The sequence below is a fragment of the Triturus cristatus genome, chromosome 3_1 (assembly GCF_964204655.1).
Source record: "Triturus cristatus chromosome 3_1, aTriCri1.1, whole genome shotgun sequence".
Lineage (NCBI taxonomy): Eukaryota > Metazoa > Chordata > Amphibia > Caudata > Salamandridae > Triturus > Triturus cristatus.
Genome location: NC_140583.1, coordinates 445,800,740 through 445,827,182, shown reverse-complemented (window position 1 = coordinate 445,827,182; position 26,443 = coordinate 445,800,740). Strand labels below are relative to the sequence as shown.

General features: G+C 46.1%; 1 protein-coding gene across 2 annotated transcripts in view; it reads right to left on the bottom strand.

Annotated features, from left to right (window-relative positions):
- The window catches only part of TRPM7 (transient receptor potential cation channel subfamily M member 7), a 2,096,104-nt gene that overhangs the window by 865,339 nt on the left and 1,204,322 nt on the right, over window positions 1–26,443 (bottom strand). For both annotated transcript variants that reach the window (XM_085644243.1, XM_085644244.1), the window contains exons 23-24: window positions 15,325–15,451; window positions 565–749 (exon numbers count right to left, since the gene is read on the bottom strand). In XM_085644243.1, the coding sequence (XP_085500369.1) occupies window positions 565–749; window positions 15,325–15,451 (312 nt within the window). The remainder of the gene's footprint in view (window positions 1–564; window positions 750–15,324; window positions 15,452–26,443) is intronic.

Genomic DNA, 26,443 nt, shown 5'->3' with positions numbered 1-26,443 from the left:
TCTACTTCATACCATATCTGCAAATATATGAAAGGAAATATCTAAAAAAACGTAATGACATGAAAACTAGAAATTAAAGCACATACTCATAGTTAACTGCCAAACTATATCACAACTGAATTGAAATGATACATTATCAATCAGCAATTTGAAAAGACAGTTTTAATTTCATGCGTAGTTGTGCACGTACCTGAACGATTCGGCTTAGTTAGTTGCTGCACAGAAAGACAGGTCTAGGTCATTTGCCGCTCTCCAAATAAAGAATCTATGCCAACAGTACCAACATATGGAACATTTAAATGTGTAATTTGGTTCACCACATCAGTTGGTATGCTCAGTGATATATGTGAATAACATCAAATATGTTCTAAATATATACTGTCTTGGGAAAAAAACACCGTCCCGCAGAGCTGAAAAAGGGAACTAGTGGAACACTTACAGCTTAATGTCTGTATCAAAAACAAATACTGATCAATAACAAACAAATGAATGGATTGTAAAGCTATAGTAATAAAAAGATTGCTCATGATGAGAAAATAAATATTTGTATCAGCATTTTCTTACTTGGGCCATCTGAAGTCTTGTCCTTTTTTCTTCCCTTGCATACAAAACAAAACATGGAAGCCAAATGGCTGAGGATGATTAGGGGCGGAGGAAGAACCGGTTTTTCATGATATGCCATAACGAAATGGTAACGTTGGTATTTCCACACTATGTTTGAAATTGCCTTCACTTGGAAATATACATTGCTTTTTGGAGACAAAAAGAATAGGTTATTTCAAGCTAGAAATCATTTACAAAAGGATATATTGTTTAGGTTTTATTTTAAAAATCACCTTCATTTACTTGCAATTTTAATTCAGTGCAATCAACTCAAAAAGTGCTTAAAGTTCACATTAATCCCAAACATCATATATTTAAATCTTAACAATCTTCCATAATGCTTTTTTCTGATAACTACATTATTACAGCTACATCAAACAAGCTGCACTTAGATAAGTAACAAAGGATGGTATTTAAATATGCATACACCAAAACAAAATGTGTCTGACCCAGCAAAGACTTTTTATTTCATTATAAAAGAACTTAAGACAATTGAAACAGGCACCTATATCATTTTTTCTAGAATTGCTTAACATTACAACACATAAATATGGGAAGCACAAAGTCTATATATATATATATATAACCAACAGCACATGCACTCTTGCGTTGGGAACTACTCAGTGTGTTCTGTTTTTAATATCGGATTAACCTTGATATTCTTAGGGAGTACACATCTGCAATTTCTGAAAACCCAGGTTTTAAAAACACCCATTTTGTTTATAATTTGCTTCGCCTTCCCACAACAGAATATATAGAGAGGTATACCTCATTCAGGAAAAGGCATACGCAGGCACCCAGCTTATCTATTTTATTCAAAAAATGTAAAAAAAACACACACCTAATGCTTATTATACAGCGCTTGAATATAAAAAAAGACACATGCACTCAGATTACATTTTTTGCAAGTTTAGAAATGCATGTGTCAAAAATACAAATAATTGGCAATAAGAATTCAAAGTAAAATGCGGCTTTCAAGAAGTGTGAAGTCTGAATGTAAAAGAATAACTGAAAAGAATTGAGCAATGTAAATGTGAGTTTCCAAGCTGCATATTTTATATTTAGTTGATGGTGAGGCTAGAATTGTTTCCTGTGCACGAACGGTTTAGACACAATACAGTGAAAATTACTTTGTAAATTCTTTACAGTTGATGAATGTATTTGGGAAGCAGCTCACTCTGCATTAGGCCTGGGCCAAAATTCCGTTCGCGGAAATTGCGATGATTTGGTATTTTCGCGTTCCGCGGAAAGCGCGAAAATGTCAAAATTTCCGCATTCCGCAGCTTAGCGATCATTGTTTTCTTGCTCGCGCTGTAAAAAAATACATTCTCGCGTGCGCTCGATCGCCTTACCTGAATCCCCGCGTTCGCTGACAAGTTTTCCTGACCCGGTCGCGTTCTCCACGAGATATTGGATTGTTGGGAGCCATTTTGCGCTGTCTCGCAACAGTTCGCGCTCGCATTGTCGCGAGATCACGTCATTTGTCGCGCGAGCACGTCATTCTTCTCGCGATCATGCACCGCGCGAGTATGAGAAGATTGAGATCTCGAACACGTCATTCTACACCGCGAGCGAGAGCGTGAGGACGCGGGCACATCTAATCGAATGCGAAAAGGAGAAAGAGACCCCGAACACGTCATATCCAACGAGACAGGGAGCGAGAGAACACGATCATGTCATTTTCGACACGCCATCGACATCCGGCGGAAGTAATGTGAAGCTCGAGAACTCGAACATGTAAAATTTTCAATTTGGAGAAGAATATCAGCTCTAGCAGCATGAAACCTTCTGCAAGTGATGATTTTGGATAAAAACAACTCCTCAGATTGACATTTGGTTGTGCTTTTTTGTGCAAGGAGTCCTTTTTTAAAAAGGTGGGGAGAGGGAGGAAGTGACACAGAATCTCCAACTTCCTGTTCCTGTCCAGCAGGCTCCTCCCTGTGCTTTGTCCATCTCCTGCTCATTCTGCCTTTGGATTTGGAGCTGGAAAGATCACTCTTTTTGTCTGCTGCATCATTGCAATTGGATTTGAGGATTTTTTGAATAAGATATTTTACAAGTAAGTGGTTGTTGTGTCTGTTTGATTGTGGGCATTGCAGTTGTTGTAACTACAATTTATTTTTGGTAACTATCATCATTCCCTTTTTTTTAAATGTTGTGGGTAGTAGTAGTCAGTAGTAGGCCCGAGCTAGTCATGGGCATGGCCTCATGGGTGTGTGCATGATGAAGCAACTGTTCCTTTGGTGTTTTTTTAATGTATTTCATTTTCAAGCATCATTTAGGGCATGGATGGCATTGGATTGAGTTGGGGAAGTGTGTTTTTTTGGAGTGGCCTTTCTGATGTTGTTGGGCCTGGCCATGTGGCTGGTGGCCATTTTGAAGCCTAGGCCTGCAAGCTTGCCTGGCCTTATCTGCCAACAGGCCTATTTTCATCCACTAGGATAAGAGCAGGTAGCCACAGCTTTATTAATCAAGTGTTTTCTGTGTGGTCTGTTGAATTTAGACATCATTTAGGGCATGGATGGCATTGGATTGAGTTGGAGAAGTGTGTTTTTTTGGGCTGGCCTTTCTGATGTTGTTGGGCCTGGCCATGTGGCTGGTGGCCATTTTGAAGCCTAGGCCTGCAAGCTTGCCTGGCCTTGTCTGCCAACAGGCCTGCTTTCCTCCACTAGGATCAGAGCAGGTAGCCACAGCTTTATTAATCAAGTGTTTTCTGTGTGGTCTGTTGAATTTAGACATCATTTAGGGCATGGATGGCATTGGATTGAGTTGGGGAAGTGTGTTTTTTTGGGGTGGCCTTTCTGATGTTGTTGGGCCTGGCCATGTGGCTGGTGGCCATTTTGAAGCCTAGGCCTGCAAGCTTGCCTGGCCTGGTCTGCCAACAGACCTGCTTTTTCATCCACTAGGATCAGAGCAGGTAGCCACAGCTTTATTAATCAAGTGTTTTCTGTGTGGTCTGTTGAATTTTTAGACATCATTTAGGGCATGGATGGCATTGGATTGAGTTGGGGAAGTGTGTTTTTTTGGGGTGGCCTTTCTGATGTTGGTTGTCTTAAAGACATGCTTTTGTTGTATGTGTCTGGTGTGTTGGTGTGCAATGCATGCACCCTGCAGACCTTTTTGGGGCCTATGAATGTTCGTATTTCCATTTTGTTTTATTAAAAAGGCAGAGCAGTGTGCTTTAGCATGCATCCTTTACCTGGCTTGTATAGGCCTTTTGTCAGCTCGTGGTGTTTCCCAGCCCCCGGCTTGTTTGTGATTTGTGAGTGTCCATGTGGGTGGTGGCCTTTTATGTGTTTGGACTGGGAGTTATTAGGGTCAGACGGAGAAACCCCTCCTAGAAAGAAGACAACCTCCGGAACTATGTAAAGTAGAAGCCCAGAGGAGAAAGGAAACGGAAATGCTTAAGCAACAACCAATTCAGGGTCAAACTAGAGCCTCAAGAGAACTGCAGTGACAATAGCAGATACATACTCCCAATGGAAGTAGTTCAGCACAACCATACTCGCAATACATAACTGAAAATTAAAAAAAAAAATATATATATATATATATATATATATATATATATATATATATATATACACATATATATACATACATACACACACACATATACACATACACACCTATAGAAATATATATAAAAATATAGATATATATGCTTACACCCAAGTCTATCAGAATACACAGCATTGTCACCCCCATTGGAGGAGCACACACCTTGCCAGCCTTGGAAAGCGGGGTGACTGACCAGTGTAGTAACAAGAAACCCCCGTAGAATAGAGGTACCCATCAAAATCAAGATATACATCCCAACATACATTGGTTATAGACCAAAGATGCAACTGAGTACAAATTAGATACACAGCTATTATCACCAAGTTGGAAAACCAGCAACATAATACCCCATAAGAGGAGAGAGGGAGCGGAGGAGCACCACCCACACCAGAAAAATAATGGCAACTGCCAATGAACCAACACCACTGCCTGATAAAGTTACCATGAGGCTGCATAGAGAAATAAATAATAATAAAAAACAGCATGTGTTAAAACTTCTGCTATGAAGGGAATAAAGACCACCACCGGCATCCATTCAAAGGTACAATCAAAATAAAAGCCACACATGAGGCCCCGACAGATAACTATTTCCATCCAACAGACAGAAATATCAGGCAGCAAAACCTTACATGACGCCTCTTGATAAAAATAGAGTTTCACTGCCGTGAAGGGATCAAGCTTGAAGAAATGGAAATGCCGAAAACAATTGATGGCAACACATACAAGCACCACAAGGATTGAGGCCCGTAAGAAATGTCTCAACCTGAGACACAATGTATTCACAACAAAATTGGAAAACAGATCCACATTCTCTAAAGGAAGAGTGGAAGAATACACTCACAAACACCTTGTGCTCAGAAACAAATAAACTGAAGTACCTATAAGGGATACTAAGGCCAAAAAGTAGATCTTAAAATGCCCACAAGGCATCCCGAGGATGGTCCCTGAAAAAAAGGAATAAGGCAACAGTGCATCTGCACAACACAATCAAAATACTCTCAATAGGGGAAAGGAGTTAGCCTAACGGCTAGGGCGGTCGACCTCAAATCTGGGGAACTGGGTTTGAGTCTCGGCAATGACGCTGAACATCCTGTGATTCTGGGCAAATCACTTAATCTCCCCGTGCTTAACAAAAATGAATGTGTCCTCATGTAATGCTAATGGTGCTATGTAAAGTGCTCTGATACCCGATTCGGGTCAAGTTTGCGCTATATAAAACTCTGTAAAAAATAAAACAAAAATAGAATAAGTACTAGGGTAGAAACACTAGTTTCAGCCAGAAGCCTACAAGAACAGGCGACACAAAGTACCACAGTAACATACGTCCCAGATAACTGGAACCTTAACCGTTCATCAACAGAATAAGAAGATTAAAAGTGCCTGCAGCAAGCAGGAACACCTAATCTGGTATCACCCTTGAAAAGGTGGGTTTAAAAAGAAATGCCAATGGGCTCTGCCCTGAATGGCTCGTATGTGAATGAAAAAGAGAGCTTTCCCTCAACAAACTTACTACAAGAGTACTAGTAAAGCAGTTGCAGAGTTAAGAATCTGTTTCACCACGACTATCTCTTAATCTCCGCAAAGCAAAGTCAGCATGCACGCCGAATAGACAGGTGCCATCAAAAGGCATATCAATCAAGGTGGCTTGAACAGCCTCTGAAAACCCAGAGGTGCGCAACCAGGCACGTTGACGCAGTGCTACTGAAGAGGCCCTAGCTCCACATGCAGAATCAGTGGTGTCCATACCCCAGCGGATAATTAGTTTAGCCGCTTGTTGCCCATCCCGTACCAATGGAACAAGATCCTTCCAGGTCTCTTCCAGAAGGGAGGGCAGCAGGTGCTCCAATGAGTTATACAATGCATGGGAGAAGGGTCCAAGGGCACAAGAAGAATTAAGGGAATGCAGTGCAGAACTGGTTGAGGCAAAAATATGCCTGCCACAGGTGTCTATACGTTCCCCGCTGTCCCTCCAGAAAGAGAGGCCAGAAAGTTAAACATGTTAGGTAGCCAAGGCAGCCTGAACCACAAAACTATGTTTAGTTGGATGTCGAGGAGACTTGTCGAATCTCCAGGAGCTGGGTGGTGTCTATGAGAAACAGAGTTAAACACAGGCATCCCCGTTTCGGGCTTAACCCAAGCCCCCAACAGAATATAAAAAAGAGCCTCACTATCAGAAAGCACTGGCTACACCCCTGATTGGCCTTGATTCAGGACGTCAAGTAAAGGATCTGTCGTCATTTCCACAGAGAGAAGTGACATCCAAAACAAAAAACTCGCCAGAACATATCTGCCAGAGATGAGCTTGCCTCTGTAGCCAAATCAGAAGGTTACAGGAGGCCTGAGGCTGGGGAAGGCTCCAAGTCACTAGCTTTCCCTAACTCAATCAACCAGCTAAACTGGCCCGAGATGGGGAGGAGAAACTCCAAACCCTCTCGATCACCTTCATCATCAGGTTCCTCAGAAGAAAAAACAGGATGGTGGGCTTCTGAGACAAGCAGGTCCACCAATACCATATCTGGCGACGTATGGCGACAAAGCGGCGATGTCCAGGTATCAGAGGGGAAGTGGTGGAGCGTCGAATGGTGCAATCCAAGTCAGTAGGCCAGAACTCAACGATGTTGTCTGAGTCGGATGACCAGACACTGAAGGTGGTAACCCCAAAGGACTGTGCACCGGCTCCCGAACGGATTCGAAAACTGAACTGAAGCGGAGGGCAAAACCGCTGGCGTGGGCATAGTCACGGCCTCGTGCACCTCCTGGGCTCCAAGGGTGCTTCAAGGGAAGGCGAAGACCCAAAGATACTATGAAGAGAGTTGCAATATTCTCCCATCTGTGTCAGTCGCCCCGGCTCCACGGTAGGCTTCAAGGCGTGGGGAAGATTGGTGCACCGACTCTTCAGCTGAAGATTGGGGGCAGGCCTTGAGTGGCGAAGTCAGCTGATGTCGCTACTTCAACCGCCTGTGTAGAGACTTACCTCTGGACGTCGATGGAGAGTGATGCCCAGAGGAATGGCTCCTGGGAAGCTAAATCCAACGTTCCTTCAGCGTCTTCAAAGCCAACGACACGAGTCACACTCCTCAGTCATGGTATTCCCCTAGGCACCACACACAAACAGAATGAGGGTCTGTTGCAGACATTTCTTGCCTACATGACCCACAAGGATTGAACCCCCAGGACATAAGTTGTTTTTAAAGGCACACTGCTCCGTTCAACAAAACCGTTGTGGTAGACTAAAAAACAGCCTGAGGAACAGACGATAGGATCCAGGTTGTAAGCACAGAAAAGAAGAAACCGACATCAGCGCATCAGGGGAGGGCTTATATGGTCAACATTACTACAGAGTTGTAATGTAAGACCACCCTAAGGTTGACAGGTCTAACATAGAAGATGAGAACTCTCTTTGGGTCTTAACGGAGTAACCTCCCCTCTTTCTCTCTTGAAAAGTTGTACTAGCCAGCTGTGCTTGAATAAAGTGCATCAATACTAGACAGTACTTAAGCACATGATCTAAGGCAGACTATGCTAGCATTCGGGCCACCTTTAGCGAGAGGGCACTTTAACTAGTTTTTAGTACAACTGAGGATTGGCTGTTTGACACTCGCTATTATGGCTTCTCTGCATGTGCGAATGCCTCTGGCATTAAAACTGTGTTTCAATAGCGAGGAGTGTGCAGATGGGTGCATGTACAAACCAGGTGTATGAAGTCTTCTTTTTCGGCACCACAAAGTCTGATTTGGTTGGTTTACTCTGTTTCCAAAGACATTGGCTGGCCAATGTAGGTAACTGGCCAAACCGTAAGGCCATCAGTCTTCGCTTGGTGTGTGCTGGTAAGTTGATATTTAAATATGGAGATATTTTTAAGCTGTCATAATGTTTAATCACCATCCAAACATGAAATCGACAATTGAAGTTATTTTTGTCTTCCGTCTTGTTCATACTCTCTTGAAGGTCAGAAAGGTAATTTCTTGTCCCGAAGTTCTGCTAAGTACATCAACTCTAAGGATCTATACAAATACTTGAAGTAAGCAGATTGTGGGTATTTTTCTAAGGCAGCCCATAAAGACCTATTTAATCAGCTTTCCAGATCCATCCTTATTTTATACCAGCACATTATTGAAGCAGACAGTTTTCCAATTTCTTGCTTCGTAAGACCAAACTCCAGTCAAATTTGTGCCGGTGAGTTTTGAGGGATGGAGAACACTCACCTAAAAGCAGTCTGACCAAAATGGCTGCATCCTGGCCTCGTATGGCAACACTGGTGTAAGCCACGTCGGTAACAGTTTGGAGAATGTTACTGCCAGTAATGGCCAAAAGGAAGAGCCATCCAGCTTCTTTGCAAGAGTGCTGAAGGGATGTACGAGTATGCCCTTTCTTTACCATGTACTGTTTTAATGAAAAATGTTACTACCTCTATTGTCCAGGTACATGCCCAGATATTTATAACTCTTGACCTCCTCCAGAGTTGTGTCATTTAGGAAGATCTTAACTTGTTGCTCAGGTCAGTTGCTAATAATCCTCGTTTTGGTTGTATTGATCTGGAGTTTATTAGATTTCCCATAGGACATCAATGTGTTAACTAGCAATTTCAGCCCTACTTTTGTCATACTAAGCAGTAGGACATCATTCTCATAAGAAAGATGGGTCAAACAGAGTAGCCCCAGGCGTAATGGATGAGAGTTTACCTGTTCTAATTCTGTTGCCAAATCTGCCATGAATAGATTAAAAAGATGTGGCACCAACACATATCACTGCTTTAGGTGTTGATGGGTAGCGATCCTCCTTGCAACTTTTGTGCCATGCCGGTATTAACTTGGATCTAGGTTTGAGTATAGTTGTTCAATGGATCATAGCAGCTTTTGAGGGATTCGCCATTAATCATCTCCCAGAACATCATGGAATTAGTCTGCTTGGCATTATATATCAGCTTTGCCCAGAATGGTACTCTGTTGGACCTGCTTTCTTTCAAGATTTGTTTTTTATATTGTTTTCTAAGCATTTTTAGTCTTTCCCAGGGAAAGTAATAACTGAAGGTCTTTTGTAATTCTTTTTCTAAACCTTGGCATTTGGACGAAATGGGTTTACTCTCTTTGCCTAAGTGGCAATCCTCTTTAGACTGGTGCGGTGTGAGTTAACAGGTTAGCACAAACTTCCTTCCACACTGATTGTCTAAAGTGTTAGTGCTGGCATTCAGTAGTTCCCTGGATAAGAGAGTTAGGTCTACTATTGTGTTATTACTCCATTTCAGGTGTTTTAAATTGGTCAAGTTTATTTTACTGATATCTACTGGTGTCGGTATGTGTGTTGGAGGGCTTATTACAAGTGTAAGCATCTGACAGTAGTCACTATCCATAGTGAATTAAATTGTATATTGCTGCATCAGTGGGATTAGTGGTAATAAAATAATTGTGTAGTCAATTTTGGACCAGGAGTTTGGGCCATGACAGGTAAATTTGAGTGGACCATATGGCGATTTTCTGTTTAGCACCCTCATCTCAGGAATTCCAGGGCCATTACTAGCTTTTCTCCTTTTGGTGTCAAATCATTTAACTGTCAGGCTTGATTTTGATTGAACATTGCAATACAGATTGTCAGCTGCAAGCATATCATCATCTTCTGGGGTGTGAATTAAATTTGCACTGAAGTCCACTCCCAGAATGGGTTGGTTGGCTTAAAGTCAGTTATTCTGGAGATTATGATTTCCTGAAGCGTTTGGTTTTTAATTAGGTTAGGATGGGCATAAACATTGAACAGTACAACTGGCGGCCTGTTGTGTTTGCACCATTTGCTGAAATTTATTTATTTGAAAACCTGGGCCCAAAGAGTAGCTTTTCAAAAATGATATTCAAGGTAAGCAAGACGCAGACTGCAAACCCTACTTTGGTCTCTTGTAGCACTATGTTTTTATGGCCATATCTTGGCAGTGGACGTAGCCTGCCACTGGCAAAGTTACTATTGACCAAATCTCTTGCAGGGTAAAAATTTCAAAGGATTTTCAGTCCTTTGCTGGAATACTGTCTTGCAAAAGGGCTTTGGCCCCTGCAATGTCCCATGAGAGGAGGTGCAGTACTTCTTCCACGCCCCAGTTTTTAGTGGGTGAGAAATTCATGGTTTGGTGGGGCCATTTAACGCTACACATTCACGTGGCTGAGTAAACAGGAGCCATTTCTGGGATGTCTAGCTTTCTTGTGCTCCAATGCAAGCTGAGGGGGTATCGAGGCTCCGTGTATTTCGTAAGCGTTATTCCCCACATTTTGAATGTACTGGCAAACTTTAAGATCAAGGTTACTATTTCCTCTGTGCCCCATGTTTTTAAGGTTAGTTCAGATTGTTTGGGGCCTTTATTTGTAAGGAATTCAACAGATAATAGATCTAGTGAAGTTATATTCTTCAAGTTGGGAATCTCTGCAAGGAGTCTCATGAGGTTTCCGCTACTAAGGATTGCTTGTGGGCCTTGCGTGGCATATTCTGGTTTGGGAATAGGCTGACAGCACCCACTCTCCTGGTGCTGAAGAGGTATGGGGGGGCTGGGAATGCTCCAGTATGTTCCACCACCGTCATTGCCACGCGTACTGTTTCGCTTTGATTTGCCTTGCCTGGGGCTATGCCCACACAATCACTTTCCACTTCCTCTCAAGTGTTCAACAGCTCCTGTAGCTAACTAATGCAATGATGAACAAATGTAATTGTGATAAGGAATGCCATCTTAGAACTGTTGTGCAAGCATTTGAAAGACGAGTGCATTCGAAACATGTTAAGGACCAAGATAAGGTCCCACTGGGCCACGAGGACAGACATTGGTGGTAACATGTACGTCAGTCTTTTGAGAAATTGGTGACTTTAAGAATGCAGGTTGACAAGCAAGCATAAAAAAAAGCATAAAGTGCTCAAATATTTCCTATAACATTGCCCACTGCAAAACTCTGCTAGGCTAAAGATAGAACAAACAACAGAACACTAAATAATCTAGGCAGAAAAGGATCCTGCTGATATAAACCCAAATAAGCAGATTTAGAAGAAGGAACCTAGCGACAAGAATCATATCCTCTACTTCAGCAGGTAAGTTACAACTACTCAGTTGTCACCACTCAATCTCCATACAGGTTGGTACAGACTGAGGAGATGAGTGTGCAGGACCTTGCTCTGCTGCTGAGAAAGCAGGGCTTCCTGAAGAGGAAGATGGATCAAAAGCAAATGCTCAAAATCAAGAGATCCGGGTACTACACTCTACTGGCAAAATGGAGTTATCAAGACGATCTGAGACCAGTACATTCTGACCTTTAGAACTCAAGGCAGAGAGGGAGCACTGGAAAACATATAAGAGTCCTGTTGTCCAACAAGAGAAAAACTGCGTCACCCAGGAATTCTCTTTATGGAAGCCATAGAGTTTAGCATGCATGATAATGCACATTGTTGTCAGTATACAAAACATCTGGCGAGAGCATGCACCACTGGACACAGATGCCATGAGCTACTGCTGGGTGAAGAGGCCATTTGTGGTTGCCCATCTGACTGTTGAGCTCATGTACCCTGGGTTGAGTGACCGCACAAAATAACTGACTACTAGGAGGAAATCTTAATGGTACAGCCATGCCCAAAGGCTCAAGGCATAAGGTGCCAAGCTGCCCTACTTACTGCAGTACTACATAGAGGTTGGGTTGTCAATAAGGACTTTCAGAGCCTACTGGATGGCGTACACCTCCTCTTTTCCGAGGTGACAGCACCAACCCAGAGACAATGTGCCTGTCACTACTATAAGCTATGGTTTGGATAGGGAGAAGGGCATGCCACTCTACAGGATGATAACCACCTCCCTGTACTGAAGACTATGGTCTCTTCAGGATACATATGCTGTCCGACAGGCAGCCTCAGAGTTGTGCCCACTGAAAGAGGAGGTTCCTGTGCTATGCTTACATGTGCCAATGAGCAGGAGGATGCGTGAGCCCAGGAGGACAAGTAGCCTCATAACCATCTGCACTGTAACCCAGAATTGGGCTGGAAACATCGAATCATATCCAGACTATTCTGGACTCATCATGGGGTTGGGAAGGCCCTGAACACCAGGGTGTTCAGCAAGACACCTATGAATGGAATCCTCTGAGCATGCATTAGATGGGACTTTGGTTTGCTGATGGAAAACCCTAAGGTGACTGCCTTCCAGAGGTGGTCTGTGACTGACTGCAGTGAGCCCTCCTTCAGCAGCCAATCGGTGAGGTACAGAAATGCGTGTATAACTGACCAGCAAAGATGGGCCACAACCAACGCCGTTACTTCTGTTAATACCAACGTGTGGAGGAAAAGCCAGAGCGGGGACCTCCATCTTTCTTGGGCACCCAGAAGTAACACCCCTAGTAGGAGTAACACCCATCTAATCTTTCTCAGTCTCCCAGACCCTTTCTGGCCCACAGCAATTGAACTTTGCCCCAAAGGATGTGGCATGATTTGCTGAGATGAGAGAGGAAAGGCAGAATAGGAGGGGAGGAATATGTGAAGGGCAAGGCATATATCATCTGAACAATTTGTAGCATCCACTGATCTGACATTGTAGCTCTCCAGCCGTGTGGGAAAAATCAAATCCTGCCCTTAACTGGCTGAGCATATCCTTGGGAGGGAAAAATCAAAGCGGCTTGGCAGCTGTTGCAGCAGGTGAGGAGAAAGATGAAGATTATTGTCCTTGATGGTGTCCCTGACCACTGCTACCGCCATATTATCCAAGTGGAATAATAACACTATGGCATTTACAGAGGCAGCTATCACTGCTACTGGCTGAGATGGAGAGTTCTTAAAAACAAACAAGAGTTATTGTTTGTCCAAATACTTCAGCTTAGACTAATGCATTTTTCATATTTCTTAAAACAGTTTACAACTTTGTGTGCTTGATTTTTGTTTGAATCGGTTTTATTAAGTTTTAAACAAGGGTAAGTAGATGTCAAACCAGGATAAGGTACATTTCCATGTATGAGCAATAGAAGCATGTATGCTACAGAATGTGTAGTGCCTTTTATTGCCATATTTAGCATGTGCACATCACTGCAATGGTGTCTAGGGAAGATGTTCATGATGGACCAGCAGTAGGATCCACGGCATCGGCAGAGAAACAAATTTGTCAAGCTGGTGCTTCTATGGCAAAAGGACCGTAGATGGTGGGCTACAAGCTAGCAACTCAGTGTATATGGACTACTCCTTTAGAGGAAGGGCTGGGATTCTTAATGGACATAGTCCGGAGAGCTTTTAGTAAAAACCAGCAAATATACTATTGTGTGGTACCACTCCATGGTTTCACTAGTAAAGTAAACCACTTGTCCTAAAGGGCAAAAATAAGGGTCCACTATTTTTTACTTCTTGTCTTGAGGCAGCATCAGTGAAGGGTCAGACACCCTCTCCTAAGCCTTTGAGGAACAATGACAGTCCTTAGCCTAGGGTTGACAATGGGAGTATAGCATGTTCATCTGATTGCTATTTAAGAAAGACAAGAAGGATTTCAAAACCAGGAGGAAGGAAAGAAATTAGCAAACTCCGTTATCTGGTTTGCTCAGCCTAGGCGATAATACACTTTCTGGAAGGTACCCATCATAGGGTTGTATGCATTCAAGGGAATTTATACTGTGCAACCCTACGTAGAGCACAATTAGGGTGTCAGCTAATAGCTTCTCAACAGCATCTTTCACTCTGAGGGAGCCCAAAGAAAGTGAGCCACCATGTTTTGAGATCCAGCACAAACTGAAAGAGGGTGAATAATTGACTGCTAACTTGGCTGACATCCAGAAATCAACACAACAAACTAAAACAAAAAAATGTCTAGGACGATATGATGGAATATAGAAAAGCCGGTATGGCAAACAGACTTGTAAGAGTGGAGTTGGAAGTGCATACATTTGGGGCAGTACTTCCACTTCAAACATAATCTGAAGACTGCATCATCGCCTTATATAGCCAAGATCAAGACATCAATAAATATGGTGCAAGGATCCCAAATAAGGATCCTGAGAGCCTCCTTTCCCCTCTGAAGTAGACATTTACATGGCTTTGCAGAAATGTCTTGATTGAGCACCAGGAGTCCTGTAGTTACAATATCGGAAGAGGACACTTTTATTGGAGCAAGGCAGTGAGGAGCAGAAACACCGGATCCTTTGAAGAAACACATTTAATACTTATCAGACTTTAGCAGCACCACACAACTATGGAAAGAAGTGCTGCAAACAGTTAAAAAAAAAAAAACTGCGGCGCCGAGATCTCAACAATTCTTTCTGGAATGAGGCAAAAATGAGAATCAAGTAAGGTGCTTATTTTATCCAGGCTAGTACTGCCTAGGACTCGCTAGAGCTTCAGAAATGTCAGACAGCTGAATATGATGATGCACACCCACCTTATGATCACAGAACTCGTTAATTATACTTTGATTTGAAGTAGGTTTTATAGAGGATGTTCCCTTTGAAGGGTGATTGAGGGAATCATGGAAAAAGCTTCTTTGTTTTAATATTAAGCCTTTCAGGGTTTAAAATTGCTAGTTCTGCACAATTATGCATCGATATTAAGGTAACTTCTCCCTATCTTGTATCTCCCCATCCACTATGCCTCACCCTCCCATTCCAGACAGATCCTGATGGAATTAAGGATGTTAATCACTTCATCTTAGAGATGCGCTAAATTTATCAAGAGCATTTTCTGTTTGTGTTTTGGAAATGGTGCATTTCCATTTGGGGCTAGGTAGTGCTAGGCCAAATGTAATGTTTTCAATAAAAATGTTTAAACCTAAAGAAGACCGAAAAGTGAAATATGTATTTTTGCACCAGTTCATCCACAAATGATTCAGCTAAGAATTCTTATTTGTCCTAGCTACTACAAAGTCACATCTAGGAAAAGCGTAAAATGTGAAAAAATATGCACACTCAAAGTTAAATGGCCTGCTGTACTGGTCGCATGACCTTGATAAAGATTTAGAAGGAAAACCCTTTAAATCAGCAAGATGAAAGTAATGGATTTTAATTTGCACCTAAGGTCATAAACATGCAGTAAAGTATGCTTAGTTTTGCTGCTGGAAGACATCATGGGCTTTGTGATCTATATGCAACTAGTCTAGGCTGGTGAACAGAGCAGAATGTGAGTTAGTAACAGTCTTACTTTTGAATTAGTCATAGTTCATTACAGTAGTATTCTCCTTACTTGAAAAAGGCAATTAGAAGATTGACCATGATAATGTATTGTACAAAGAGGTAGACTGCTTGAAGAAAAGGGGTCAGCCATGTTCCAACACCACAAAGCTCCTTCACTTCTGAATTGTTAGCACACGCTGTAAGAAGAAAAATACAAAGAATGATTCAGAACAAACATTTAAGGTTACTTGCAAGTAAAAATCTTATTTTGGGCTATTTTGTCTTAACCGACCACCACCACCAGGAAAAGCACAGAGGGGTAGAGAGCGTTGGTACATTCTAAAGTACAAATGTATGCATTATTACCAGGCCTCATTAGAGGAGCACCATCCAAAACATTTATCTCAATTCCTCATTTTTTCCCAGAGGATAGAATGAAAGAATTCCACTGAAGCAAAGGTAAGCTCTAAGACCATACTCAAATAAGATATTGCAAAAGTGCAAATCACAAAGGTGTTCTGTGATTATATAGAGATGGGAACAGTAAATCAAGAGACAGTAGATGCCCTATTGTCAGAAGATCAAGTGTCAGAATATGACCAATGTCTTGCAATACCCTAAACATAAAACTGAGCAATTAATAGTTTATATTCATGCTATTCTGCCACTATGGCTCCCACCTGCTAAAACAGTGCATTGACCCCACCACAATAAAAACAGATCAAGCTACATTACAATAATTATCAGTGTTGAATTTGTAAACACATCAATGGAACTATGAAGGTTAAATCTTCTCCAAAGTACCTCAAAATCCTATTGATGCGAACTAAGCCTGCTAAAATAAAACTTAACAGTGGAAGATGAAATTATAGGCTAGAGTTCTGTCAGACTGAGTTACTAAAAGTTTGGAACCAGGAAATGGGGTTGCAGCTGGCAATGTAGATAAGAATCTAACTGTGTAGTTAACATAGGAGGAATGATTTTGCAACATAAGTCTACTCTTAACAAATTCAAAAGGAAACATCGAAATGACAGGAAAGAGATCTTTCTGTTATGATACTGTCTTTTATTAAGTGCAGTTCTTCCTTGACATGCAAGCACTGAACCATTACCCCTATCACTGATACTTCTGGGTCTTACTGCATACAAAGTTGGGCACAGAATGGGTTCTACAATGCTACAGGCCGTTTTTGACTCAAGACAAAAGTCCTTTGCCTCCTTGGGACAAATTCAATCTGCGTGTTTTCCATAATGTGGAGACTTGCCATTTTTCTTCAACAATTGTTTGATAATGTATGCACTGGCACAGACTTAGAGGCCTGGAGGGCTCTATTAGAGCCCTAAAGGGTTAATTAAAGGACATTTCTGCGTATTTTGTAGGTTAATAAAGGCCCAGGATTCTACTACAACCTAAAAAGCTCACATGAAATTGTAAATAACAAGGAAACACATTATAATAAGTGATAGTGCACCAAAAAATGATGGCTATATATAAGTACACAGCTTACATTTTAACCTTTTTTCAAATTTACAGAAAAATGACTCCAGATGTACTCAGCCTGAAAGTTTCTTCTAAACATTCACATTCGCAATATGGTATGGAGGCTTGATGATAATTAGTACTTTTTGAACACCAAGCGTAACATAAGAATTATCTCATCTCTGAAAAATGAAAAGTCCAAAACCATTGCTGTTAACAAATTGAACATTTCTGCAACTTTTGGCTGCTTTATTCTATTGGAAAAATTTGTTTTTTTCTGTAGATTTTCAGATTTAAAAAAGGTGACAAAAAACGTAAAACTCACTTTAAAAAAAAACAAAACATTTTTATTGAATTATGCTTACAACATTGCCGGTAACAGTGTACATTGATAAATCGTGCATCATACATTTTATAGGCTAGCCCGCAAGGTGTTACAAGATGTTGGCATTTTTCAGTCCCCAATGAATCATACATCAGTTGCCCCTCTCCTGCTCCCAGGCCGCCCATGAGGCTCTGTGTGAGGCTGTGCGAATTGGTCACTGAGGTCGGAGTCTGAGTCTTCCGGTGGAGGGGTGCAAATATTGCCTCTAAACGCATTCCACCTGCCCCATACCCGTGCCCACATCCGAGGACACCCCCTATGAATTAACACCGCCCTCTCTGCCACCATTGCCCTATCCAGGTCGTGACACCAGTGTTGATGTAAAGGGGTAATGAGCGCACCCCCGTGTTGTGCGATGTTTCGCTTAGCCATTGTGATCCCCATGGTCGCCCAAGTCTGCGCTGCGTGATTGAGGTCGGTGGGCTCCCAAATATTAAGAAGGCACCTCCGTGGTTCCGGGGGGACCCCTAAACCACAGATCTGGGTGATCGTAATACTCACTTCTTAAACATGTACTGAACACAGGCCAACCATACTTTAATGGTCTATAACTTCTATAAAAAGTGAGTCAGTAATATTTGGCTATGCCCAGCATAGTGCCTGATAGGCGACCCTGTGAGAAAGTACAAAGAGACTGACATACTCTTCGCACAATTTCCAATAATCCCTTTCAGTGAAGATTTCACATATAACAATGAACCAATAAAAAAAAAATATATATATATATATATAAATCCAAAGTGACAATTTATTGCGACAATGCCAATGACCTTGAAATGCCACAATAGGTTACATCATTTGTGTATCCGCTATATATTGCTGATTACTGGCATATAGGGCCAGATGCACAAAGGGGTTTAGCATTACTAAACCCTTCGATTTAGAAAATCAGAGGTTTTGTGAAGGCTAAATCCCCATTACTTGAGTTCTAAACGCATCTAGTAATTTGGAAACGTTTTTCAAAACCACTAAATGTGTCTGGAAATAGATACCGATTAGGTAGCTGAAAGGCTAATTTGTTGTAGGTGTTCCTTACCTTAAAATCTCCCCCAGGCGTCAGACTGGATCCGGAAAGTTTTTCATCAACAGTACCCCTGCGCGTCATAAGGTGGCGTCAGGTGACTCCGCGTTGGTCGTCGGCATCGTGGTCGCCGGTATGACGTCGCGGTAGCTACATAGACCCAGCCATTGCGCGCGGACGTCAGTTCTGTACACGACTTTCCACGCCAGAAGCGCAGAGCCATGCAAGACACTGACCACTGGTGCACAAAACTAGGGCCCGGAAAGGATGTCCTTAACCCTGGAAGTCAGTTTGCAGAACGGGGAGAATGGGTTGGGCGGTAAGGAATCTATTACTAACCTAAGTTTCTTGCTGATATATCTTCACCAAAGGTAAGTAAATTGTTCATATGAAAGAAACAGTTAGTTATGGATTCCTTACCTTAGAATAGATACCCCAGCAATACCAACCCCAGAGGTGGGTCTGCGAACCAAGTTCACACCAGAAAGTCCTGGAGAACAGAACGGCCAAAGAAGCCATCTCTCTGGACTTGGCTTTCCAGGCAGTAGTGTTTCGTAAACGTGTGCAGCGATGCCCATGTAGCTGCCTGACAGATGTCATTTAGGAGGAACTCCTCGTCCAGAAGCAGTAGTAGCTGCAGTCGCCCTGGTGGAATGGGCCTGACCTTTCTTAGCACACACGTAACCACCAAACGCTGGTCGTCCACCCGGAATTGTTTGGTGTGATCCAAGTAGAAAGAAGGCGCACGTTTTGGATCCAGACAGTGGAGCCTCTCTTCCTCTTTCGAATGATGCAGAGGTAGAAAGAAGGTGGGCAAAGTGATGGTTTGTCCAATGTGGAAAGAAGTAACCACCTTGGGAAGAAAAGAAGGTCTAATTCTAAGGACGACGTTGTCCAGATGGACAGCCAGAAAGGGAGGCTTGGAAGACAGAGCTTGCAGCTCACTCACCCTGCGTACATCAGTTTTCAAAGTAAGAAGTCTGAGCGGACAGTTATGCAGTGGCTCAAAGGGAGCGCACATAAGATATGTCAGAACTAAGTTCAAGTCCCACTGGGGCATTACGAAGGAAACAGGAAGAAAAAGATGAGTAATGCCCTTAAGAAATCTATTTATAACAGGGGACTTGAAAAGAGAAGGCTGATCAGGAAGCCTAAGGAAGGCTGAAATTGCCGAGAGGTAGCCCTTTAGAGTGCCCAGAGCAGAGTCCTGCTGGGCCAAAGAAAGGAGGAACAAGAGAACCTAAGAAAGAGGGGCGGAAAGGGGATCCGCAGCCTTTGCTATGCACCATGCCACAAATTTATTCCATCTGCAGGTGAATACCATCTTAGTGGAGGGACACCTGGCTGCCAAGATTACATCACAGACTTTGGGAGGCAGTTAAAGCGACGTTAACTGTTGCCGCTCAATCTCCACGCAAGGAGGTGGAGGCTGTACAGGTTCAGTGGAGGGACGCCTGGCTGCCAAGATGACATCACAGACTTCGGGAGGAAGGTTGTGAAACGTCAATTGCCACCGCTCAATCTCGACGCATGGAGGTGGAGGCAGGACAGGTGCGGGTGGAGGACCATCCCCTGCTGCTGCGACAGAAGATCCTCCCGAAGAGGCAGTCGGATCGGAGGATCGATGGCCATGTTGAGCAGCTCGGGATAAGAGACTCTTCGTGCTCAATCCAGAGCCACAAGAATAACTTGGGCCTGGTCGCGCTTGATCTTCTTCAGCTCTCTGGGTAGAAGTGATATAGGCAGAAAGGCGTATAGCAGACCGCAACTCCACTCGCCATGAAAAAGCGTCGCCTAACGAGTACTGACTTGGAAATTCCAAAGCCCAGAATTGCTGATATTGCGCGTTCTTTTCCTTGGCGAATAGATCTAACCAAGGCTCTCCCCACTGCTGAACGAGACCTTGCACAACCTCCGAGTGAAGACACCATTCGTGATCCATCATGCACCTGCGGCCAAGTTCGTCTGCCCTGGCGTTCATTGAACCTGCCAGATGTTGAACCATCCGGGATATGCTCCAATGTTCCAGCCATGTCCAGAGGCCAAGGGCCTCTTCACATAGGTTCCACAACCCCACCCTGCCTTGTTTGTTGCAGTACCACATGGCAGTGGTGTTGTCCGTAAACACCTGCACCACTCTTCCCCAAACAGAGGGAAGGAATGCTTTGAGTGCAAGACGGTTCGCCCGAAACTCCAGAAGGTTGATGTGGAGCCTAAACTCCGCCGGAGACCAGAGGCCTCTGATCCCCGCCTCTCCCATGTGACTGCCCCATCCCAGAAGGGATGCGTCTGTCACCACTGTGTGTTCTGGTTGGGGAACGGAGAGGGATCTGCCGTTGACCCAATCCTGTTTCGTGAGCCACCACTGCAATTGTCGTGCAGTGTCCTCCGAGATCTGGATGGAATCGGACAGATTCCCCTGATGCTGCGCCCACTGGAACTTCAGGTCCCACTGCAGAGCCCGCATATGCCACCTGGCATAATCGACCAGCTGGATGCAGGAGGCCATGAGGCCCAGCAGCCTCAGGGTCATCCTGACCAAAACCCAGGATAGGGGCTGAAATATCGGAATCATGGTCCGAATATACCAGACTCGCCGTTCGGGAGGATAAATCCGAAACCGCTCCGATGAAGAGGAGCTTCTGAGAGGGGGTCAGGTGTGACTTTGGCACGTTGATGGAGAACCCCAGCGAATGCAGGAGGTCGGCTGTAGTCTGGAGGTGGGAGACGGCAGCCTGGGGCGAGCCCGCCTTCAACAGCCAGTCGTCGAGATGGGGGGGAAGACTGGAATCCCTGATCTGCACAGATGTGCTGCGACCACCGCCATCACTTTCGTGAACACTCGAGGTGAGCTAGTAAGGCCAAAGGGGAGCACGTTAAACTGAAAGTGCTGGTGGCCTACCATGAACCACAAGTAACGCCGGTGGGCTGGCACGACATGGGTGTGAAAGTAAGCGTCCTGCAAGTCCAACGCTATCATCCAGTCTCCAGGGTCTAGAGCAGACAAGACCTGAGCGAGCATCAACATCTTGAACTTCTCCTTCCGGAGGAAGCGGCTGACGTTCCTGAGATCAAAGATAGGACACAGGCCTTTGTCCTTCATGAGTACCAGAAAGTAGTGGGAATAGCAACCACAACCTACTTCTGTTGTAGGAACACGCTCGATGGAACCCTTGGCCAAGAGTGCCGAAACTTCCTGTTGGAGAAGGGCCAGGTGATCCTCTGACATGCGATGGTACTGAGGTGGCATGGAGGGAGGGGGTAGTCTCGAAGGGGAGGGAGTAGCCCCTTCGGACTATTTGCAAAACCCACCTGTCCGACGTGCTGGTGCACCAGTGGGGGAGGTGATGGTGGATCCTGCCGACCACTGGTGTTTGGTGGCCTTGAAAGGTCGGACTAGGAGGGTTTGGAGGCTATTGCAGAGGGGGCTGTGGTGGACTGGCCCGTCCACTGGCCCCCAGAACAACACCAGTAGTTCCAACACCCCGGGCCGTGCTGGGGCTGAACAGCTTGCACCGGCCTGTGACTCTGGGTGGGCAGAAGCAGGGCACCCGTTCCGTAGCCACGAAAGGCAGACTGCGCAGGCCAAAGAGTCCTTAAAGCGCTCTAGCACGTTGTCTGCCTTGTCGCCGAAAAGGCGACGGCCACCAAAGGGCATGCCCATAAGGATGGATTGGACATCCCAGGAAAAAACAGTCGAATGCAACCAGGCGTAGCATCGAAGGGCTACTGACGTGGAAATTGTCCTACCAAGTGTGTCGGTGGTATCCAGCCCACAGCGAATGGCAAACTTCGATGCGTCTCTCCCGTCAGCAACTGCAAGGGAGAGTACTGAGGCAGCACCTGCTCCACCGTATCCCACACACAGTGGGTGTAACGGCCCAACAGACATGCAGTGTTTACGGACAGCAAACCCAAGCTGGCGGAAAAAAACATTTTGTTTCCAAGGTGGTCCAGCTTTTTGGATTCCCTTTACGGTGGTGTGGTAGGGAAGGCGCCTTTAGAAGTGGAGGCTTGAAACACCAGGCTCTCAGGGGTGGGGTGTTGGGAGAGGAAAGTGGGGTTGCCCGGGTAGGCGGTGGCGTCGGGCAATCATCCTGTCCACAGGAGTCCCTGTGTTGGGCCTGGACCACGTGCCCAAAAGAACGTCCGTGAGGGTTTCATTAAACGGCAGCAGTGGTTCCTAAGAACTTGAAGGACCTCCGTCAGGAGGTTAGTCCTGACAACCACCGTAGGTAGCTCGAGGTGGAGAGCCTTGGCCGCCCTACGCAACACCACTGCGTATGACGCTCCCTACTCCGTAGCCACGGTAGAAGGAGACAACATGCCATGATCTGGTGAGGTATCCAGACCACTGGCTTCCCCCAGTTCCTCTCGCCAGTCCGGTGATACACCAACTGGTCGGTTAAAGGGTCACCGGACCCCTCCCAGTCAACTTCACCCTGGTCTCAAAGCGCCAAGGTAGAACAGGTGCACAAAAGTACCCGCCACAGTCGAATCCGGCGTCGGTCCAACTACTTGTCTACCTCGAGGTGGAGGCTGGGGTCGAAGTCGGCTGACAGACTTGGTGCCGGAGGAATCGGCGCCAGGGGAGGCGTAACAAGGTCGACTGGGACCAATACGGATCCAGGCCTGAATCCAAGAGGACCCTGCGGCGCACAGGTCGTAGCCGCCGATGCCGAAGGCCCAGGGCATCCAGCCGAGGACCCAGGGTCCGAAGATGGCGTGCATCGCTTCGTAAAACTGACAAAACTGGGTAGGGGTCGCTCCCAGCCCCGGGAAGGGGGGGAAACCCGGAGCTGACCCTAAAGGCTCTGCACGCGGAGCAGCGGAAGGGGCATCACCCACATCCCTTGTCACGTTGGCCAACGGACAAGGAGAAGTCGAAGAGCTACGACTTACCTGACCCAGAGTGCGGGAGCCTGGACTTCGCCGGAGACCAGAGGCCCCTGATCTCCGCCTCTACCATTTGGCCACCCATCCCAGGAGGGATGTGTGCTCCGGTTGGGGAAGGGAGAGGGATCTGCCACTGACCCAATGCCGGTTCGTGAGCCATTACTGCAGCTGTTGTGAAGTGCCCTCCGAGATCTGGTCGTAATCGGACAGGTTCCCTGATGCTGCGCCCACTGGAACTTCAGGTCCCACTGCAGAGCCCGCATATGCCATCTGGCATGAGTGACCTGCAGGAGGCCATGAGGCCCAGCAGCCTCAGGGTCATCCTGACCGAAACCCAGGATAGAGGCTGAAAGATCGGAAACATAGCCTGAATATCCTTTACTTGCCGTTTGGGAGGATAGGCCCGAAAGTGTGTCGTATCCAGAACCACTCCGATGAAGAGGAGCTTCTGAGAGGTGCATCTTCGGCACATTGATGGAGAATCCCAGCAAATGCAGGAGGTCGGCCATAGTCTGGAGGTGGGAGACGAGTGTCTGGGGCGAGGCAGAGTTCAACAGCCAGTTGTCGAGATAGCAGAAAACTGGAACCCATGATCTGGGCAGATGAGCTGTGACCACCACTATGACTTTAGTGAACACATGAGGGGCGCTGGTAAGGCCAAAGGGGAGCACAGTAAACTGAAAGTGCTCGTGGCCTAACATGAACCGCAGGTAACGCCTGTGCGCCGGCAGGACGGAATGTGGAAATACGCCTCCTACAGGTCCAACGCTACCATCCAGTCTCCAGGGTCGAGGGCAGACAAGACCTGAGCCAGAGTTAGCATCTTGAACTTCTCCTTCCAGGGGATCGATTGACGTCCCTGAGGTCCAAAATAGGACGCAGAAAGTAGAGGGAAGTGGGAATAACAACCACGTCCTACTTCTGGCGCAGGAACACGCTCGAGGGCCCCCTTGCCCAAGAGGGCCGTGACTTCCTGTTGAAGAAGCGCCAAGAGATCCCCCGACATGCGGTGGGTGCTGGAGTGGCATGGCTGGAGGGGTAGTCTCGAAGAGGAAGGAGTAGACCCTTCGGACTATTTGTAAAAACCACCTGTCCGCAGTGATGGTGCACCAGTGAGGAAGGTGATGGCGAATCCTGCCGCCCACTGGCGTTTGATGGGCCTGAAAAACCAGACTAGGAATGTTTTGGGGCAGTGGTGGCTGGGGTGGAGGTGGACTGACCCGCCCGCTGGCCCGCCTCGGCGGGTCCCATGTCAGCGGCTGCGCTGAGACTGTTGCTGCGCTGGCCTGTGGCTCTGAAGCAAACATGACGGGGTGCCCCTTCCGTGGCCACGAAAGGAGCGAAAAGCAGAAGGCGGGGTAGGGCGTGTGGTGGAAAGGCCCAAGGACTTGGCCATAGCCCGTGAGTCCTTAAAGCGCTCCAACGCACTATCTGCCTTGTTGCCGAAAAGGCGAATGCCATCAAAGGGCATGTCCATCAGAGTACTCTGGACATCCCCAGAGAAACCAGTAGTCCTCAGCCAGGCGTGGCGGCGGAGCGCCACTGTCCTGGAAATCGCCCTGCCCAGCGAGTCGGCGGTGTCAAGGCCACATCGAATTGTGAAATTTGCTGCATCTTTCTCTTCAGCAATAGCTTGAGAGAGCACCGTCTGCGCCTCCTCTGGACACTGAGGCAGCACTTGCGCCACCGTATCCCACACAGAGTGGGAATAACGGCCCAAGAGTCATGCAGTGTTCACAGATCGCAGCCCTGAACTGGCAAAAGCAAAAATCTTCTTACCGAACTGTTCCAGTCTCTTGGATTCCCTGTCTGGGGGTGCGGTAGGGAATGTGCTCTGGGACGTGGAGGCTTGGACAACCAAGCTCTCGGGGTGGGGTTTTGGGAGCGGAAAAGGGGGTCGGCCGGGTGATGGCATCGGGCCATGTTCCTATCCACAGGAGCCCCTGTATTGGGCCTGGACCAGGTCCCCAAAAGAACGTCTGAAAGTGCATCATTAAAAGGCAGCAGTGGCTTCGCTGAGGTAGCCGCCAGCTGAAGCACTTCTGTCAGGAGGTTAGTTCTGAGGACCACTGTAGGGAGTTCGAGGTGGAGGGCATCGGCCGCCCTGCGCAACACCACTGCGTAACTTGCACCCTCCTCCGTAGGCACGGTAGGAGGAGTTAGCATGCCAAGGTCACCGGAGCCGTGGGGGACGCACCACCCGCGCCCTCAGCCGCGTCACGTGACGGGCGCGGGGACGCAGGAGAGTTATGGCGCTTCTTCGACTTCTTGTGATGCTTCGCCTTACCTGACCCCGAGTGCAAAGACTTCGATCCCGACAAACGATGGTGATGGCTCCGTGACCTCCCACAGGACCGGGACCTTGAGCGGCGCGGAGCCGACTGCCGGACTTCAAGCAAGTTTCGGGACCGCTCCCGCAATCTCTTCGGCACCATGGCCCAGCAGTCGGGGCACGACTTGGGGTCGTGGTCGCGCCCCAGGCAGTAGAGACACACGCAGTGCGGGTCTGTCACTGACATCATGCGATGACAGTCCCCGCAAAACTTGAAGCCGGGCATCCCTACGGCACCAGGAGTCGATCGACTCGAAAAAGAGACAAAAAGGCCTCGAAAAACTCAGTAAAAAAATGACTGGGGGTACCGCTCTCTCCGGATCTGCGCTTGCTGGTGTGGAAAAAGAAAGAACTGACGTCAGCGCGCGAGGGCGGCGTCAAAGTAGCTGCTGTAACGTCATCTCGGCGACCACGACGGCAACGACGGACGGGGAGCCGCGTGACACCACTTTCCGACACGTAGGGATACTGCTGACGAAAACTTTGTGGATCCAGTCTGATGCCTGGGGGTAATTCTAAGGTAAGGAATTTATCACTACGTGTTTCTTTCAGATATTTCAGGCAGTAATGCTTTGTGAACATGCACAGAGAAGCCCATGTTGATGCCTGGCATATATCCAGGATCGGAATTACATGTGCTAACAGTGGTCATAGCCTTAGCTCTGGTAGAATGAGTACGCAAACCCTCAGGGGGTTGTTACTTGGCCAATGTGCTCATCTTAATGCAGAGCACGATCCAATCAAGAGAAGGTCCATTTCTGCATGACCTTACTCTTCTTCTCTCCAACATACTCCACGAAGAGTTGGTCGTCCACCCAGAACTCTCGTGCGGTCAAGGTACAACTCCAACGCTCTTTTTGGGTCCAAATGATTAAGTCGCTCCTCTTCCTTGGAGGGATGCAGCAGAGTGCAACAAGTAGGCAGGGCACTGGACTGGCCTCCATGAAAGGGAGTGACAACTTTCAGCAGAAAGGAAGCTCTAGTGCATAGAACCAGTTTCTCTGGGTAGATGTTCAGAAATGGAGGATCCGATGCCAAAGCCGGAGTCTCACCGAATCTCCAGGAGATGTTATTG